The sequence below is a fragment of the Ornithorhynchus anatinus genome, chromosome 1 (genome assembly GCF_004115215.2).
Source record: "Ornithorhynchus anatinus isolate Pmale09 chromosome 1, mOrnAna1.pri.v4, whole genome shotgun sequence".
Lineage (NCBI taxonomy): Eukaryota > Metazoa > Chordata > Mammalia > Monotremata > Ornithorhynchidae > Ornithorhynchus > Ornithorhynchus anatinus.
In genome coordinates this window covers 90,473,339-90,492,702 of record NC_041728.1, presented here as the reverse complement: position 1 = coordinate 90,492,702, position 19,364 = coordinate 90,473,339, and the positions used below count along the sequence as shown (strand labels likewise).

General features: G+C 41.9%; 1 protein-coding gene across 2 annotated transcripts in view; it reads left to right on the top strand.

Annotated features, from left to right (window-relative positions):
* The window catches only part of NBAS (NBAS subunit of NRZ tethering complex), a 286,332-nt gene that overhangs the window by 192,088 nt on the left and 74,880 nt on the right, over window positions 1-19,364 (top strand). For both annotated transcript variants that reach the window (XM_029058646.2, XM_029058643.2), the window contains exons 42-44: window positions 3,239-3,349; window positions 10,701-10,951; window positions 13,077-13,411. In XM_029058646.2, coding sequence (XP_028914479.1) covers window positions 3,239-3,349; window positions 10,701-10,951; window positions 13,077-13,411 — 697 coding nt within the window. The remainder of the gene's footprint in view (window positions 1-3,238; window positions 3,350-10,700; window positions 10,952-13,076; window positions 13,412-19,364) is intronic.

Sequence of the window (19,364 nt, the reverse complement as noted above, 5' to 3'; positions counted from 1 at the left end):
CGTGCACATTACACACCTGTGGCGAAGTGCCTAGTTTCCAGCCCCATGAACATTCAGTGGGACACTCACCCATCCCATGGCTCCTCATTTGGTGCAGGCAGAGAGGTCATCTCACGCTCCGGGTAGAGGTGACCGGCAGCCGACTGCTGTGAGTCTTAATCCGCTGCACAGAAGGTCAGAGGCGGCAGGTATTTATTTCCTGTGCTCCTGGGCCATTCCAGCTTCCGGCCTCAGTTTATCCAATCTCCTCCCTCCCCCCTCCTCCATACCTAATTTGAATTGGCACAGGGGCGAGGGACACCTTCCGTATTCCCGGTTTGGGGTGTCAATCTAGCAGTTTTGGTTGCGGGGGCGATACCCACCCGCACTTCTGAGTTCCACCTGCTGGCTCGGGCAGTCACAAGATAGCATTTGACCTTGAGGTGGTGGGTACCCCGAGTTCACCTGGGGGTATATATATTGAGTGCTGCCTTTACTGAGAAAATTGAAATCATCAAGTGTGAAATCCCTAAAACCTCTTTTGATCCTCTACAGTTCCTCCATCCTTCTGCCCCTTCTTCGATTCCCCCATCTTTCCCAGCAGTATCTCAAGAAGAGGTCTCCAGTCTCCTCTCAAAATGTAGCCCCTCCACCTGCACCTTATACCCCATCCCGTTGGACCTTATCAAAGCACTCGCCCCCTCCCTTCTTTCCTCCCTTACTGCTTTCTTCCAGTGTTCACTCCCTAATGGCTTCCTCCTCCTGCTTTCTACCACCTCTATGCAAGTGATTCCCAAATCTACATTTACAGCCCTAATCTCTCTCCCTCTCTGCAGTCTCATATTTCCTCCTGCCTTCAAGACATCCCTACTTGGATGTCCTCCCATCACCTCAAACTTAACATGTCTGAAACAGAACATATTCCAACCCAAGCCTTTCCCTCTCCTTCACTTTGCCATCACCGTAGACAGCACCACCGCTTTTCCTGTCTCACAAGCTCATAGCCTTAGTGTTATACTTGACTCATTGCTCTCATTCAACCCAGATACTCATTTTACCTTCACAACATCGCTACAATCCACCCTTTCCTCTCCATCCAAACTGCTGCTTGGTTAATTCAAACATTTATCGTATCATCCTGTCTTGATTACTGCATCAGCCTCCTTGTTGACCTCCCTGCCTACCGTCTCTCCCCACTACAGACCGTACTTCACTCTGCTGCCTGGATCATTTTTTTTTTTTAACAAAACCATTCAATCGATGTTTTTCCACTCCTCAAGAACCTCCACTGGTTGCCCTTCCACCTCCACCTCAAACAGAAACTCCTTACCATCGGCTTTAAAGCACTCAATCACCTTGTCTCCCCCTCCTACCTTACCTCACTGCTTTCTTACTACAACTCAGCCTGCACACTTTGCTCCTCTAATGCCCCAGCTTACTCACTTTACTCAATCTCGTATATCTCGCCTCTGACCTATTGCATACATCCTGCCTCCGGCCTGGAACGCCCTCCCTCTTCTTTTCCTACAATCACTCCTCCCCACTTTCGAAGCCTTATTGAGGGCACATTTTTTCCAAGGGGCTTTCCCATACTAAACCCTCATTTCCTCTTCTCCCACTCTCTCCTGTGTCACCTTTGCACTAGGATTTTCTCACCTTTTTTCACTCCTCAGGTCCACAGCACTTACATGCCTGTAGTTTATATTAATGTCTGCCTCCCCCTCTAGATTGTAAGGTCGCTGTGGACAGGGAACCTATCTACCAACTGTTGTACTGTACTCTCCCAAGTGCTTAGTAAGGGCTGTGCACAAAGTAAGTGCTCAATAAATGTGATTGAATGAATGCTTAGTACCGTGCCCTGTGCACAGTGAGCAGTCAATAGATATTGATTGATTGATGGCTGACCACTGTATTAAGCACTTGGAAAAATACTACACTTCTAGACTGTGAGCCCATTCTAGATTTTGAGCCCGTTGTGGGCAGGGATTGTCTCCATTTGTTGCTGAATTGTACTTCCCAAGTGCTTAGCACAGTGCTCTACACAGAGTAAGCACTCAATAAACACGATTGAATGAATGAAAGTACAATAGAATTGGTGGATTAGATCCATGCTTTTAAGGAGTTTATAATCTAGTGGGTCCATCAAGTGTGGTGCCAATAAAGAACCGCATCAAACATGGCAGAGAAGTTGATTGGATAAGGCAGGGATATATTTGAATTCTCAATTTTCCTAAATCACCTCAGGGCAATCACAAAAGGCTGACTCCCACTCTCACGTGGTAGAGCCCTCCAGGGTCTTTGAATTCTCCCCAGATCCTTTGTAAATGTCAAGAAGTCCATGCCAGGGTCCTACCATCAAGAAGTTGGCCAAACTACTGTATTGGTGGTGCATTAACTGAGTTTCTTCAGAAAGTTTGCATCCTTCTTTTTTTTTTTTTCTGAATGTTGGGTAAGAGCCAGAACTTTTTTTTTTATAATGGACAAGAGAAGATTAAGTGGTGCCTTACTAGCTAGTTACATGTATTATGGTGGTCCGTATTATTCTCTGTTTCCAGACAACAGACAAGAATAATTAGGCTGAAATTAGAATATTGATTTCTGTTGCCTAAAAAGAACTTCTTAACTGAAATGAACTATCTAGGAAAATAATGAAATCTAAATCTCTGGTAAAATGTAAACACTTTATCCTTGATGATTTGGTCTTCCCCATAATAATAATAATGTGTGGTATTTATTAAGGGCTTACTGTGTGCCAGGCACTGTACTAAGCACTGCGATGGATACAGGCAAATCGGGTTAGACACAGCCCCTGTCCCACATGGAGTTCACAGTCTCGATTCCCGTTTTACAGATGTGGTAACCGAGGTACCAAGAAGTGAAGTGACTTGTTCAAGGTCACATAGCAGACAAATGGAGGAGCTGGGATTAGAACCCAAGACCTTCTGACTCTCAGGCCCATGCTCTTTCCACTACACCATACTGCTTCTCCATGTATGGAAGCAGGAGCTAAACCAGATGATTTTTCAAAAGTCCCTTCCAGTTTTTCAGTTACACAATCATGCATCCTTAGAATTGCAGTTCACTGCAAAGAAGAATTAATGATAAAGCTAAATGTAATTGCTTTTACTGAGTTACGTACAATGTTTATTAAGGGAAGTACTAACAACTTGAGAGAGAGGCCTAGGAATATTTTCTATCCTACCGAAAGTAACCTATTTGTTCTTTTGTTTTTCAATTCCGTTCTTTGGTTATTCTCAAGAACCCTCGAGGAAAATGTATACAACATCTCTCTTTCCTTGGCACAGCGGTATAATGTACCAAGTTGGGAAGTTTATATGACTCATTTGGAATTTCTCTTCACTGACAGTGGGTAAGTGAAATGAATATAAACGCATTTGTAGTTCTGCCCTTGCATATATTCTTGGTAATTGGAGACTTTTCATGATGAAAATTTTAGCTCATGTGTTTTATAATTTTGCTGTAGCAGCTTGAAACTTAAGCTCTACCTTACTTTCACGTCTTTAATACTTATTCTTCTAATCTGATTGTCCCTTTCCATAACGATTGGCAAATAAAATATAATAAGTTTCAGGTCTGCCTCATTTCTCTCTTCTCCCTGGTTATTTCTTCAGTTGCTAGGATAATCTAGGACAGTCTCTTTTCAGGAAACAGTGTCTTTTACATTTTTCTCTTGCTTTCATAAAGCGGTTCAATCCTTCCAAGTTTAGCAGGGGCTCCTCTGACTCAAGATGTGTAATTTTAGCTTACAAATCAATAGTTAAAGCCATAAATGTCCTAAAGCTGAATGTCATATTAGTAATTTAATATATGTTGAGGATCCCAGGACATTTTTTTGGTTTTTTTCACTATATATTGCCATCATCATTTTATCAATTGGAAAACAAATCACTTAGAAATTTCAGCATTTTCAGGGTTAATAGGCTTATCAGAATTTTTGTAGACTACCTTGTATTAATTCAATAAAAAGGGCAATCATGACTTAAAAGAAAGGTTTAATTATACCAGAACATAGCTTTGAAGAAAACTAATACACAAATAAATAAAATATCAACATTACCAATTGGTGAAATTGTATTTTTAAATAATTTTAAAAATTGTGAGCCATAAAACATTTTACCCATCCTTAACTTACTACCTGCCCTGAAGGTGATTCTCTTTCCAATGTTCCTATGTAATAAGATAGCTACTGTTATTATTTCCAAATGGTGTTGGCATTGAAAGGGAATAAAACCAGAAAAATGTCATATTACTTTATTATTAGTAGTAGTAGTAGTAATGTCACATTACTACATTATTTTCTCCAAATCATTGGTCCAAATTTCCTGAGGTTTATTTTATTTTTTTTCAAATACACAGCAGTAATTTATATCTAGTTCTTAGAACAGCTGTCCTGGTAGTAGGGAATTTTGAACTACAGACCCCAGATTGTTTATATCTAGTTAGTGGCCTCAGGCAAGTCTCTGAACTTCCTTCAGTTTCCGTATGTCCGTATTTAAAAATCAAGGTTTTTCATTTATTGCTTAATTTTCAGACATTCTTTGAGGATAAAAGATAAAATGATAAAATTTAACATAAATTAAATAAGATAAAATTAACATCTCTCTAAAGCGGAACTATATTTGCCCAACCTAGTACTGGTGGTGTTAACTTTGAAAATAAGGGAAAATTGTATACACTATTCATAACTTTCTCCCTTCCCCTTCCTCCTCCTCTTCCCTCTCTTCTCTTGTCTTTCCTCATTCTCCTACTTCATTCCCTTCACACACGTTCTCTCTCAAATATAAATATATTTATATATATATACTTACACACATATATTACAGTGGCAAATTGAATTTGGCTATCATTCACTTTTATTACATTAGATTGCCTCTTCAGTTAGGATTTGTTTCATTTTTTCATAAAAGTTAACAGGATGATTTTGTTTTTCATGGCAGTTGTAGCTATATTAAATAAGAAGTGGTAAAATTGCACTGTGTATATTATGTATATACATTTGTTGCTATCTTTGCAGCCCTGCTGCTGGTCCAGTGGAAAGAACTGCTTTGGGAACAAGCAGACCTGAATTCTAGACCTGGTTCTGCCCCCAAGGGCTTTACCATTAGTGCTTCAAGTTTCTGCCTGAAGAAGCACTTAGGGAGTATTAAAAGAGATTCATGGAGAGATCTTATCAATATTCCCTTGGCCAGTAGAAAAACCCTATTAGACAAATTGCGTTCAGAAAAAGCAGAAGAGTTAAAGAATATTGCTAAGCCTCAGAGGAAAATTCTGCTTGAATCTTTCATAAGGAAGTATTTCCAAACAGTATCATTTTAGTCAAAAAAATCTACTCATCAAGGAATGGAAGGGGATATTCAGATTTCAATAATAAAACCAGAAATGCACTGCAGATCCGTTTTTCTCTTCCCCACCTTTCCCTCAAGTAGTTTTTAGGTAGGTGATAAAGAGGCTCTTTACCATGTAATAGGCTCAATCTTAGGGCAGAGTCAGCCAGCAGAGCAGCTGCAGTTTAGTCAAGTCAGAGCAAAAGAAGACTCAGACCTTAACTTCTTTCCTCCAAAAGAACTCTGAGAGCTTGTCTCTTGCCCAGAAGAACACCTTTATAGTGTGAAATATAGTGGATTGAATGAAACGTGGTGATTCAGCCTCTTTGCCTATTGAGAAATATCGTCTTCATCATTCCTTCTCTGCAATTTCCTTCTGGCATTCAACAGAAGATCCGATTGGATGCTTTGAAGTCCCCTCATAGATTGGTTGCTGTGGTGTACTATAGGACAATCTACCAAAGAAGTAGAAGAGAAGAACTTCAAAAATTTAGCCGGGTAACTTGGGCAGTAAAGCCTGCAGCAGCTACCAAGGCAACCACATTCCAGCATATATTCAGAAATGTTATTTCGTCAAGTTCGACTGTTGATGGGTCCTTCACATAAAAAAAATACATTTACCTTGAAATTTGTTGTATCCTAATTTGATTGCTCCAGAGAGAACATAACTGGTAGGGAAGTGAGAGTAAGAGTGACTTGGCTTGAATCACCAACGCAAATTCCTTTTCTCAGGTTCTTGGTCCTAAAGTCTCAGAACCGAGGTTCATTTGTTCCTGACAGGGAAGCTCAATTAGTCAGTGTATTTATTGAGCACTTACTCTTTGTGTAGACTACTGTACTAAGTACCTGGGAGAGTACAATACAATAGAGTTAGTGGACACAATCAGTGCCCACAAGGAGCTTACAGTGTAGATGGGGAGATGGATGTTAAAGTAAATTACAGAAAGGGGAAATGGGAGAGTAATAAGAATAGGAACAAAAGTGCTGTGGGGCTGAGGGCGGGTTGAATATAAATTACTTAAGGGGTACCGATCCACAGATGCTGAAGGAAGGGCAGATAAGAGAAATGAAGATTTAGTAAGGGAAGGCCTCTGGGAGATGTGATTTTAGGAGGATTTTAAGCGGGGAGAGTGGTGGACTGTCATATGTGAAGGGGAGGGAGTTTTAGGCTCAATGAAGTCCTGGGCAAGGGGTCAGTGGCAAGATAGACAAGATAAGGTACAGAGGGTATGTTGGCATTAAAGGAGTGAAGTGTGCAAGCTGGATTGTAATAGGGGATCAGCAAGGAAAGGTAAGAGGGAGAGAGTTGATTGAGTCCTTTAAAGCCGATGGTAAGAAGTTTCTGTTTGATAGTAAGGAGTTTCTCTTTGATGCGGAGGTGGATGGGCAACCACTGGAAGTTGTTGAGGAGTGGGAAGATATGGACTGAGCGACTGAACAGTTTTTCAGAAAAATAATCCAGCAGGGTGGTCAGCAAGGAGGCTGATGTAGTAGTCAAGGATGGGATGGGATGAGATGTGTCGCATGGGTCAGCGAGGTAGCAGTTTGGATGGAGATGGAAGGGTAAATTCTAGAGATGATATGAACGTAGAACCTACAGGATTTTATGACAGATTGATTGAATGTGTGAGTTCACCTCCTCACCGTCCCTCGGTCTCGCCTATCCCGCCGTCTACCCCCGGGCCACGTCCTCCCGCGGTCCTGGAATGCCCTCCCTCCTCACCTCCGCCAAACTGATTCTCTTCCCTTCTTCGAAACCCTACTTAAAACTCACCTCCTCCAAGAGGCCTTCCCAGACTGACTCCCTCTACTCCCTCTACCACCCCCCCTTCACCTCTCCGCAGCTTAACCCTCTTTTCCCCCCATTTCCCTCTGCTCCTCCCCCTCTCCCTTCCCATCCCCTCAGCACTGTACTCGTCCGCTCCACTGTATATATTTATTGCCCTATTTATTTTGTTAATGAAATGTACATCACCTTGATTCTATTTAGTTGCCACTGTTTTTACGAGATGTTCTTCTCCATGACTCTATTTATTGCCATTGTTCTTGTCTGTCCGTCTCCCCCGATTAGACTGTAAGCCCTTCAAATGGCAGGGACTGTCTCTATCTGTTGCCGACTTGTTCATTCCAAGCGCTTAGTACAGTGCTCTGCACATAGTAAGCGCTCAATAAATACTATTGAATGAATGAATGAATGAGTTGAATCAATAGATCAATCAGTCAATGGTATTTATTGAGTGCGTACTGAGTTTACAGTCTATGAATAGACATAACAAAATGTGAACGAATTCTAAAAGTATTTAAGAAGTAGCCAAATATTTATGATAGTATTATACTAATAATAGTGAGAGCATTTATTAAGTGTTTATTATGTACTAAATCTTCAGGTATATCCAGAATAATCAGATTGGATACAGTCCTTGTTCTACACAACTATCATCCTTTACGAGGGATGAACAAGAGTTTTAATCTGTATTTTAAAAATAAAACTGAGGCGTGGAGAAATTAGGTGACTTATTGAAGGTAACACAGCAGGCAGATGACAGAGCTGGGACTAGAACCTGCACCTCTGAACACCTCCAAACTCCCCACCATACTTTTTCCACTAGGTTAGGCTTCATTATCTAACTCCTTTAATAGTCATTACATATTGAGTGAAGAGCAAATGGATTTGATTAAATTAATTGTTCCATAATGGCATAGATATCTTCAATATATGCTTTTGTTGAATTAAGTATTCTGTCAAGGATGATTGACAACTTTAAGCTACTAAAGCACACCTTAGTCATGGGATTGCTATATGCATTAATTCACAACTAAAAGCTACTTTATTATGTTTAATTGCTGAAAATCAAATGTGAAGTATTTGTATTTAAGCTATTCTGTAGCTAAAACATGAAATGACAAAATTTAACAACAGTTTGAGTAGTCCTTTTTATTCAGCCAATCATTCAATAGTACTTATTTAGCACTTACTGTGTGCACAGCACTGCACTAACCACTTGGAAAGGACAATTCAGCTACAGATAGAGACAATCCCTACCCAACAAAGGGCTCACAGTCTAGAAGAGGGAGACAGACAACAAAACAAAACAAGTAGGCATCAAAAATTACATCAAAATAGATAAATAGAATCATAGATATATACACATCATTAATTAAATAGAGTAATAAATATGTACAAATATACACAGAGCAGAGGGAGGGAGTAGGGGCAACTAGGAGGGAGGAGGAGCAGAGGGAAAGGGAGGGCTCAATCTGGGAAGGCCTCTGGAGGAGGTGAGCCCAGTAGGGCTTTGAAGAGGGGAAGAGAGGATGTGAGGAGGGAGGGCATTCCAGGACAGCGGTGAGACGTGGGCCAGGGGTTGATGGCGGGACAGGCAAGAGCGAGGCACAGTGAGGAGGTGAGCGGCAGAGGAGCGGAGTGTGCGGTGTAGGCTGTAGACGGAGAGAAGGGAATGCAAAAAATATGGCTTTTTTTGGTGTTTGAATTGAAATATTCTAAATTCAAAGTTCATTTCTGCTCAAGTGAGAAAGATAATAGAGTCTTTCTATGTTGACTACTGACTCTGTGCAGTGCAGTGTACTAAGCGCTTGGGAGAATGCAACAGAATTAGCAGACATGTGCCCTGCCCGTAATGAGCTACTGAGACACGATGGTACATTGTAGATTACAGAAGGAGGTCTGGGAATGTTTCTTGGGTTGGTAAAGTTGTTCCAAGATGATTCTTGAACAAAATAATTAGCATGCAGTGTAAAATCTTTTCCATATGCCCAAGTGTGTCCAGAAAGAACCATTTGTGAGACTAATTATACCTTATAAGCCTATAAAGATTTATTTGCTCCAACAGGGCATCTCTTTGTTTTTCAGACTGCCCCAATCTCAGAAACTCCTCTACTCAAGTAGAGAAACCTATCTCAATTTCTGCTCCATCTCACATCCATATCTGAGTCCCAATATTCATTTTCCAGGAGGTAGTGTGCCTAGTGGAAAGAAGAAAGGTCTGGGAGTCAGAGGACCTGGATTCTAATTCCGATCCTGCCACTTACTTGCTGTGTGACCTTGGGCAAGTCACTTAAGTTCTCTGTCTCATTTCCCCCATCTGCAAAATGGGGATTCAGTTCCTGTTCTCCCTTCTATTTAAACTGTGAGGCCCATGTAAGACCGTATCATTTTATATCTAGACCAACACGTAGTACAGTGCTTGGCACAAAGTAAGCACTTAACTGACATTATTATTATCATTATCATTTTCATCATCCTCCAGACTGAGGTCCTTGTTTCTCCAGTTGTGGTTTTAAAATACAATCTTTCTGAACAAATCTATAATCTGTTTCTAAATCATGGAATTTGACTGTAATTAAAAACTTAGTGAAATCAAATTGTTCCATTCAGGCATAATGGTTTAAGGTCACATTTTTTCAGTGCCTATTATTCCCTGATTTTAAGTGAGTTACCTTTGAAAGTTCCATTGAACTTTTCAGGACACTAGATTAATAGTAGCCCATTTGTCTTGTTTAACCGTGACATAGAGACCTCCCTCTTCTCTTCTGAAGATACCGGGATTTTTTATATTCCCTCCTGTATCAGCAGTAGTCCTCTAGACAGGTTGCAAGGCTTAGGTCTACCTTTAGAGAAGCAGCATGGCTCAGTGGAAAGAGCACGGGCTTGGGAGTCAGATGTCATGAGTTCGAATCCCGGCTCTGCCACTCGTCAGCTGTGTGACCGTGGGCAAGTCACTTGACTTCTCTGTGCCTCAGTTACCTCATCTGTAAAGTGGGGATTAAGACTGTGAGCCTCACGAGGGACAACCTGATTACCCTGTATCTACCCCAGCGCTTAGAACATGCTCTGCACATAGTAAGCGCTTAACAAATACCAACATTATTATTATGATTATTACCCAATGACACTGTCTGGGCTTTGGAGGGTTCTTCCTGTGCCAACTCTGCTCTAAACTGTTTTATAAGGACCTGAGTTGGCAGCCTCTGTTTCTCAGCAACTTCAGTGTCTCTGAGCTCTTCCAGTATCCTAGAAAGGGTAAAATTTCCACTCACCTTGAAGGAAGGAAATGGAGTCTGGACATTGGGGCTGTTAGGGCTGTAGGTCCCCGGCAGTGGGTTATTTGAGATTTTGCCCAGTAGGTAAAGCAACCCCAAATAGAATTGGGCCCAAGGCATTGAATATCTTTTCTGCTTCACCAGCTCCTAATGTGGATTGCCAAAGTACTCTGGCCAGTATATTGCCTTTTCTACAGAAAAAAAAAATACTTTCTGCTTGACAAAATAAATATTCCATAAACTAACTTGGCTCTAAGGAAAGCATTCCATTTCAGAAAGCTAAACCGTAATTCCGTTTTTCTGTTTGAATTACAGTTTATCCACAGTAGAAATAGAAAGTAGAGCACAAGTTCTTGGTCTCTTTGATACTTTGAAAACCAACCCTGAAGCTTTTCATGAGCATATGGTCAAATATGTCTATCCAAGTATCAGCGGCTTAGATCACGAAAGGTTGCTCTGTTACTTTACTCTTCTCGAAAACTGCGGTTGTTCAAGTTTTGTGAGGCATGCCATCAAACCTGACACACACATTCGGCTGCTGAAGAAGTTCAAGGTTGTTGCATCAGGTAAGATAAATCTGGTAATTAAATCCTCAGGGATCTATCTGTACTCTGTTATAAACACAGCTAAGGTGATGCTCTTATGAAGCAATCCATGGTATTTGTTAAATACGCTCTGTGTGCAGAGCTCTCTACTAAGTGCTTGGGAGAATACAGTACAACAGAATTGTTGGACACATTCCCTGCTTACATTTGTTGTGATAGTAATTACAAAATAGTGATCATATAGTTCTTGATTTCTAGTTACTGGGTTCATTCACAAATAGTTACCATTTTCGCAATTTCTGCGTACATCAATTTTGACGCATTTCAGACATTCACAGGTGATATGTTCAAGAAGTATAATTTATCTAAGACTTCTCTCTGACTTACAGAGGTTGTGAGCCCTTGAGGGCCAGGGACCATGTCTATTTTTCACTGCGTATTTTCTCCCAGTGCTTAGTGCAGTGTTCTATGCACAGTAAGCTTTTAATAAATGCTGTTATGACTACAACTACATTACAGAAAGGAGAACATTTACTTTTGAAATGTTTTATAGGATGTAAGCTTCTTAAAGGTAGGGACTGTGTGTTCCGCTTACGTCATACTCTCCCAAGCACTCAATACGATTCTCTGCGAGTAGTTGCTGTTTTAGAAATATCATTGATTGAGTTTTATTTCATATAAGTTCCAAAATAAAAGGAACTCTTTGCATGTTAAAAAGTAGGTTTAATGTTAGTAGAAGTTCAGAGAATGACATTATTATAAACTAAATCCATGTTGTAACTAAATAAGAATGTTACACTATTTTGGGGTAGTGATGCATCAGAGGAGAGCACTGCAGTAGCTTTCTTAATGAGAGAGATGAAATTCCACAAAGTAAATGTCACCAAATCCCCAAATCCAATATCAAAAGGAGGGAGGAGAGCAAAGCAAACACTTGGTCTGAGAAAAGAGGCTTTAATTTTTTTTTTTTTTTTTTTTTAAGAACAGCCTCATTCCCACCACCACCATCTGGCAGCTATTCAGTCTCCTAACTTCGACCTCTGGGTTGTATATTGAGGAGTCTTTCTCCTATCTCAGTTATTAATGGGACAAAGAAGCCAACAGGTTTTAGCCCTTTTTTTTCCCTAGGAAAATAGTACTGGTAACATCAATGCAATCATCCACTTCTTCAACAAAGCAGTTAGTTCTAGTTTGGGAAAGTCAGCAGCAGGCCATAGGACCAAAGGATGCCTCTGTAACATAAATCCCGTATTCATTCCGTCTTTCTAGTGACTCTAACTGAGGGGGGTAGAGAATTGGAAGAGGTAGGGGGAAGTGGCAAGACATGGCAAACTAGGTAGTTGGAGAGATCCATCCTAGGGGTGTTTGAAGTTGGAATCGAAGGACCAAGAAGCTCTCTGGCTCAGGGGAGCCAAAACTTTGGCCTCTCCCTGGCAGTGTGGCTTCGTGGAAAGTGCATGGGCTTGAGAGTCAGAGGCTGTGGGTTCTAATCCCGCCTGTATCACTTGTCAGCCGTGTGACTTTGGGCCAGTCACTTAATTGCTCTGTGCCTCAGTTACCTCATCTGTAAAATGGGGATTAAGACTGTAAGCCCCACATAATAATAATAATGATGGTATTTGTTAAGCGCTTACTATGTGCAGAGCACTGTTCTAAGCGCTGGGGTAGACACAGGGGAATCAGGTTGTCCCACGTGGGGCTCACAGACTTCATCCCCATTTTACAGATGAGGTAACTGAGGCACAGAGAAGTGAAGCGACTTGCCCACAGTCACACAGCTGGCAAGTGGCAGAGCCGGGATTTGAACTCATGACCTCTGACTCCAAAGCCCGGGCTCTTTGACAACCTGATAACCTTATATCTACCCCAGCACTTAGAGCAGTGCTCAGCACATAGTAAGTGCAAACGTCATCATTATTATTATTATTATTATTGTTTTTATTATCTCTCAAGGCTCCTAAGGCCTTAGCTTTCCTAAGACTCTCCATGGCTGGATCTCGCTTAGGCTCCAGCGTGTCTGGAAAATTTGAATGAACAACCAGAATTCCTTCTGTTTTCGTGGTACTCTGTAAGGATTGTCAGGAGGAGTGGTTTCTTATAGTGGATTTACAAATGTATTTTGGTTTTTCTATCTTCCTACCTTTAGGACTTAACTACAAAAAGCTTACTGATGAGAATGTGAGCCCTCTAGGAGCACTGGAACCAGTTCTAACAAGTCAGAATATTTTATCCATTTCCAAACTCGCTTCCAAAATCCCTGAGAAAGATGGAAGTATGCTCTCACCAAGCTCTCTGTATACCATCTGGTTGCAAAAACTGTTCTGGACTGGAGACCCTCAGCTCATTAAAAAAGCACCGGAGTCATTTCCCGAGTGGCTTCACGCATATGAAGTCTGTGGAAAGTACTTTGACCGACTCCAACCGAGTGATATTGTCACAGTGGTCGACGCGCTTACATTTTCTCCGAAGGCTGTAACCAAGGTAATTTAATATTTTAAATGTCAGTTGAGAATGTATTTTACTATTAATGAGAATTTTCAATCAAGATTTTCCACATTAGTTTCCGTTGTCTTCGTTTTAGCAAAATGTTGATATTTCAGTGTGCTTCTAATAATAATAATAACAATAATAATAATAATAATAACTATGGTATTAAGTGCTCACTGTTTGCCAAGAACTGTTCTAAGCCCTGTGGTACATAGAAGATAATCAGGTTAGATGCAGTCCCTATCCCACTTGGGGCTCACAGTCTTAATCCCATTTTACAGATGAGGTAACCAACACAGAGAAAGGAAGTGACTTGCCCGAGGTCACACAGCAGACATGTGGCAGAGCCGGGATTAGAACCTGCATCCTCTGACTCCTAGGCCCGTGCTCTTTCCACTAGACCAGCTGTTTCTGCTGTCCTGTTGCTGGGTGAAGCATCCCAGTATGTTTTAATATGGTTAGGTGGATTCTACTGATAAGTAAGATGAATAGGTGGTGGTCATTCTCATCTGATAATCTGTTACAGCATATAAAATGAATTACCACCGGTGATGTGGATGTGGAAAGATTTGCCTTAGAGGATTCCCTGTTAGTGGCCTTGGGTCCTGACAGCTGTCCATTTGCACTGAGTAATGAAATTGAATAGGATGAAAAATCTTACCTTTTTGTGCTTTTCATTGAAGTTCAACTATCTGCATTTCTATGGGCATGCAGATTTAACATTATAATATTGTGTGGGGCAAAGATGTAAACATACATACAAATTACCACAATCTTTGCTTCACATAATGCTCTTTCAGGTATGGGAAAGTTGAGCTCATTATTTCATCATTCATATAAAGCAGCGTGATCTAGTGGGTAGAGCCTGTTGTGGGCAGGGATTGTCTCTCTCTATTGCCGAATGGTACTTTCCAAGCACTTAGTACAGTGCTCTGCACAGAGCAAGCGCTCAATAAATACGATTGAATGAGTAGAGCATAGGCCTGGGAGTCAGAAGGACCTATGTTCTAATCTTGGCTTTGCCATTTGTCTGCTGTGTGACCTTGGGCAAGTCACTAACTTCCCTGTGCCTCAGTTACCTCATCTGTAAAATGGGAATTAAGACTGCGAGGCTCATGTGCGACAAGGACTCTGTCCAACCTGATTTGCTTGTATCAACCCCGGTGCTTAGTAAAGTGCCTGGCATATAGTAAGTGCTGAACAAATACCATTATTGTCATTATTATTATTGAATACAGAGGCAGACTTCAATTTTAGGCATTTCATTCATTCATATTTATTGAGAGCTTATTGTGTGCAAAACAGTGTACTAAGACTTGGGAGAGTACAATATAGGAATAAACACATTCCCTGCTCACAAGTGTTTCTAAATTTATACCTGTTTCAGTTTTATAACACATCACCTATACAGGACTGGTTTATTTTATACTCCTAGCTCCAGGTAGCACAGGGGTGAGGTGGGGGTATTTTCCACACAGGAGTCATGGAAAGTGGTGGGGGAAAAAGTGTTAAAATCTGTGTTTAAAAGAAGGGGGAAAGAATGAAGAGGATGGAGGGCAGATTAGGAAAAGCCCAGGGGTAGATTGGAGAAACTTGAGGGCAAAGAATGGGGAAGTTCTTTGAAAGGCCAGGGCCATATTGCTCTTTCCTTCTGGCCAAGAAGTAAGCCTATTGATTGGCTTGCGACGTGGGCCCTCCAAAAGAAGAAAAGAGGTTAAAGAAGCTGGCTAGAATCTGGATTCTGGCTCTACAGAAGTCCTGGTAAATATTGGTTAAAAGTTTCCTAGCCAGAATAATAGCCAAAATCAATGTTTAATTAATATTACAGTTGGAAAGGTTGCAAATGTAGGTTCCCCAACTAAGATGGATTGCCTAATTATAAAAGCTCCTCACCATGTGCTCAGGTTAAAGCATGCAGAGCACATTTCCGCTCCTGATCTAAGGCTTTGGCTCAGAAAATGGGTGGAATCACTAATTTCCAAAGTCTTTATGTCCTGGGCTATTTTATTCTAGTCTCAGTTAAGCAGAGAGAGAAAAACTTCACCTCATCTCAAAGCAAATGGAGGGCAGATTTCCTTTTGGCAGGGAGGCAGGTAGCTAAATTTTTTTCTAAATATGAGCCACCCCAGAGGTGAGCATAACTCACTTTCTAGGAATAAAGGCAGACTTAATCGATCAGTCATTCGGTTGTATTTCCCACAGCACCAGGGATATCTGGGAAATATAGACAACCAACTTTTTGGCTTCTTAGGTCATGCTGGGTTTTTTTTCCCCTTTGTTGCCTTGCAAGAAGTAACGTAGCGCTAGCACGGGCTCGGGACTCAAAAGGATCTGGGTTCTGATCCCAGCTCCACCATTTGTCCGCTGTTTGACCATGGGCAAATCACTTAGCTTCTCTGTGCCTCTGTTACCTCAACTGTAAAATGCGGATTGAAACTGTGAGTCCCATGTGGGACAAGGGACTCTGTCCAACCTGATTAGCTCATATCTATCCCAATGCTTAGTACAGTGCTCGCACCTACTAAGCATTTAACAAATACCATTAAATAAAATTCCTTGCCAGACCTGATAATAGAATTTGAAAACACACTACTCCTATTGGAAAGACTGGTTGAGATCCAGCTGTCTAGAGCTTCCCAGTTGTCAAGCCAAGAAAATTTTGTGCGCATGGAGTATATCATAATGTCGTCAAGAAGCTTTTTGAAACCCTGAACCTGTGTTTCATTGGGGGATCCCAGATCTGTACCACTGTCTGCAGAGCCATTGTAGAGAGGTGTCACTATTGATGGGTGGACACTTAAAATTTTTAACCATTGTCCCACGACTGCTTCTCTTCCCCCAACACTGCCCCTCCTCCCGTCTGTGTTGTGATCTGGGGAAATTTCCTTGCTTTCTTATTGTCTTGAACTTGTTCTGAGAACTACCTGCAGGAGGTTTTCCCTGACATCTTACAAAATGGGTTTTCTTGCAAGTGAATACTTTTCCACTCACCCCTGATCTTGTGGTCTTGTAGAAAGGGCACAGACCTGGGAGTCAGAGGATCTGAGAAGCAGCATGGCTCAGTGGAAAGAGCACGGGCTTGGGAGTCAGAGGTCGTGGGTTCGAATCCCGGCTCTGCCACTTGTCAGCTGTGTGACTGTGGGCAAGTCACTTCACTTCTCTGTGCCTCAGTTCCCTCATCTGTAAAATGGGGATTAAGACTGTGAGCCTCAAGTGGGACAACCTGATGACCCTGTATCTACCCCAGCGCTTAGAACAGTGCTCTGCATGTAGTAAGCACTTAACAAATACCATTATTATTATTATTATCCCAGCTCTGCCACCTGCCTTCTGTGAGTGACCTTGGGCAAATCACCTAACTTCCCTCTGCCTTAGTCTCCTCATCTCTAAAATGGGAATTAAATAACTAGTGTCCCTCCTACTTAGACTGTGAGCCACATGAGGAACAAGAATTATGTCTGTCCTGATTATTTTGTATTTAGAGAAGCAGCGTGGCTCAGTGGAAAGATCTTGGGCTTGGGAGCCACAGGCCATGGGCTGGAATCCCAGCTCTGCCACCTGTCAGCTGTGTGACTGTGGGCAAGGCACTTAACTTCTCTGGTCCTCAGTGACCTCATCTGGAAAATGGGGATGAAGACTGTGAGCCTCACATGGGACAACCTGATTACCCTGTATCTACCCCAGTGCTTAGAACAGTGCTCTGCACATAGTAAGTGCTTAACAAATACCAACATTATATTATTACTCCAGCGCTTAGTACAGTGCTTGGCACGTAGTAAGCATTTAACAAATACCACAATTATTTTATTATTATTATTCATTTAAATTCTGAGACAGGCTAAGTAGGTATGGAAATTGCCAATTTTAGAGCAGAAAAGGGGCTTTAAGAAGCTGAATTTCCAGGGGTCACTCACAACCCACCGATCGATGCTAAGACACGTCACAACTGGTAATAATCGATTGATGGAAGGGTTAGACTGCTTTGTTCTGAGTACAAAAAAAGTTTTCCTTCAGCTTCAGGTTTCCCTCCCATTGGCTGGTGTGAAAAGAGAAAAGGAGTCAAAGAGATCTTCCTTGATGCCTGTGTTCATACATTTCTTTAGGTGGATGCTTAAACTTGTTGCCAGTATTTAGGTCGTTAAGAAGATTAAGCATCACACAATCTAATAGATAGTATGACATTTTTGTGGAAAATGAAACATTACATAGTCGACTACTTCACATCCACACAGTCTGGTACTTTAGCTTTTGGACCGGAGGTACATTTATTCTCCCTGACTCCCATGTACTCTGATTAAGCACAAAAAGGAAAAACCTCATTATCTATCATAGCATTACCCATTATGATAAATGTGTCTCCAAAATAAATATCCTTAATTCATAACTCATGATAATGCGAGTCATTTTTATTAAACACCAATGAGGCTTTTCCTGAAGGATCATCAGAGTTAGAGTCAATTTGTTGTGTAGTCCCCAACCAGGGCCATCAGAGGAAGATCTGGGTTTAGAAATTCGTAACAGGATGCAGTTGAGAGTTCTCTGGAGGCTCTAGTAATCATAGCTGAATCAGAACTCTAAATCAGACAAGATCAGAGTCAGGATTTACCTCATACCACAAACTAGAAAAGATCATCATAGAAAACATTAAAGTTGATTCTAAGGTCAACACAGGCAGGGAATATGTCTACCAACTCTGTTGTACTCTTCTAAGCACTTAGTACAGTGCTCTGCACATAGTAAGTGCTCAGATACCATTGATGGTGATGATGATGATAATGTGGATAAAAATAATAATAATTACGGTATTTGTTAAGTGCTTACTATTTGCCAAGCAGTGTATTAATTGCTGGGGTGGATAGAAGAAAATCGGGTCAGACAATCCCTGTCCCATATGGGACTCACAGTTGTCCATTCACAGATGAGGAAACTGAGGCCCAGAGAAGTAAAGTGACTCACCCAAGGTCACAGAGCAGACAAGTGACGGAGACAGGATTAGAACCCATGACCTCTGACTCCCAAGCCCGGGCTCTCTCCACTACTCCTTGCTGCTTCTCATTCATTCATTCATTCATTCATTCAATAGTATTTATTGAGCGCTTACTATGTGCAGAGCACTGTACTAAGCGCTTGGGATGAACAAGTCGGCAACAGATAGAGACAGTCCCTGCCGTTTGACGGGCTTACAGTCTAATCGGGGGAGACGGACAGACAAGAACAATGGCAATAAACAGCGTCAAGGGGAAGAACATCTCGTAAAAACAATGGCAACTAAATAGAATCAAGGCGATGTACAATTCATTAACAAAATAAATAGGGTAATGAAAATATATACAGTTGAGCGGACGAGTACAGTGCTGTGGGGATGGGAAGGGAGAGGTGGAGGAGCAGAGGGAAAAGGGGAAAATGAGGCTTTAGCTGCGGAGAGGTAAAGGGGGGATGGCAGAGGGAGTAGAGGGGGAAGAGGAGCTCAGTCTGGGAAGGCCTCTTGGAGGAGGTGATTTTTAAGTAGGGTTTTGAAGAGGGAAAGAGAATCAGTTTGGCGGAGGTGAGGAGGGAGGGCGTTCCAGGACCGCGGGAGGACGTGACCCAGGGGTCGACGGCGGGATAGGCGAGACCGAGGGACGGCGAGGAGGTGGGCGGCAGAGGAGCGGAGCGTGCGGGGTGGGCGGTAGAAAGAGAGAAGGGAGGAGAGGTAGGAAGGGGCAAGGTGATGGAGAGCCTTGAAGCCTAGAGTGAGGAGTTTTTGTTTGGAGCGGAGGTCGATAGGCAACCACTGGAGTTGTTTAAGAAGGGGAGTGACATGCCCAGATCGTTTCTGCAGGAAGATGAGCCGGGCAGCGGAGTGAAGAATAGACCAGAGCGGGGCGAGAGAGGAGGAAGGGAGGTCAGAGAGAAGGCTGACACAGTAGTCTAGCCGGGATATAACGAGAGCCCGTAACGAGAGCCC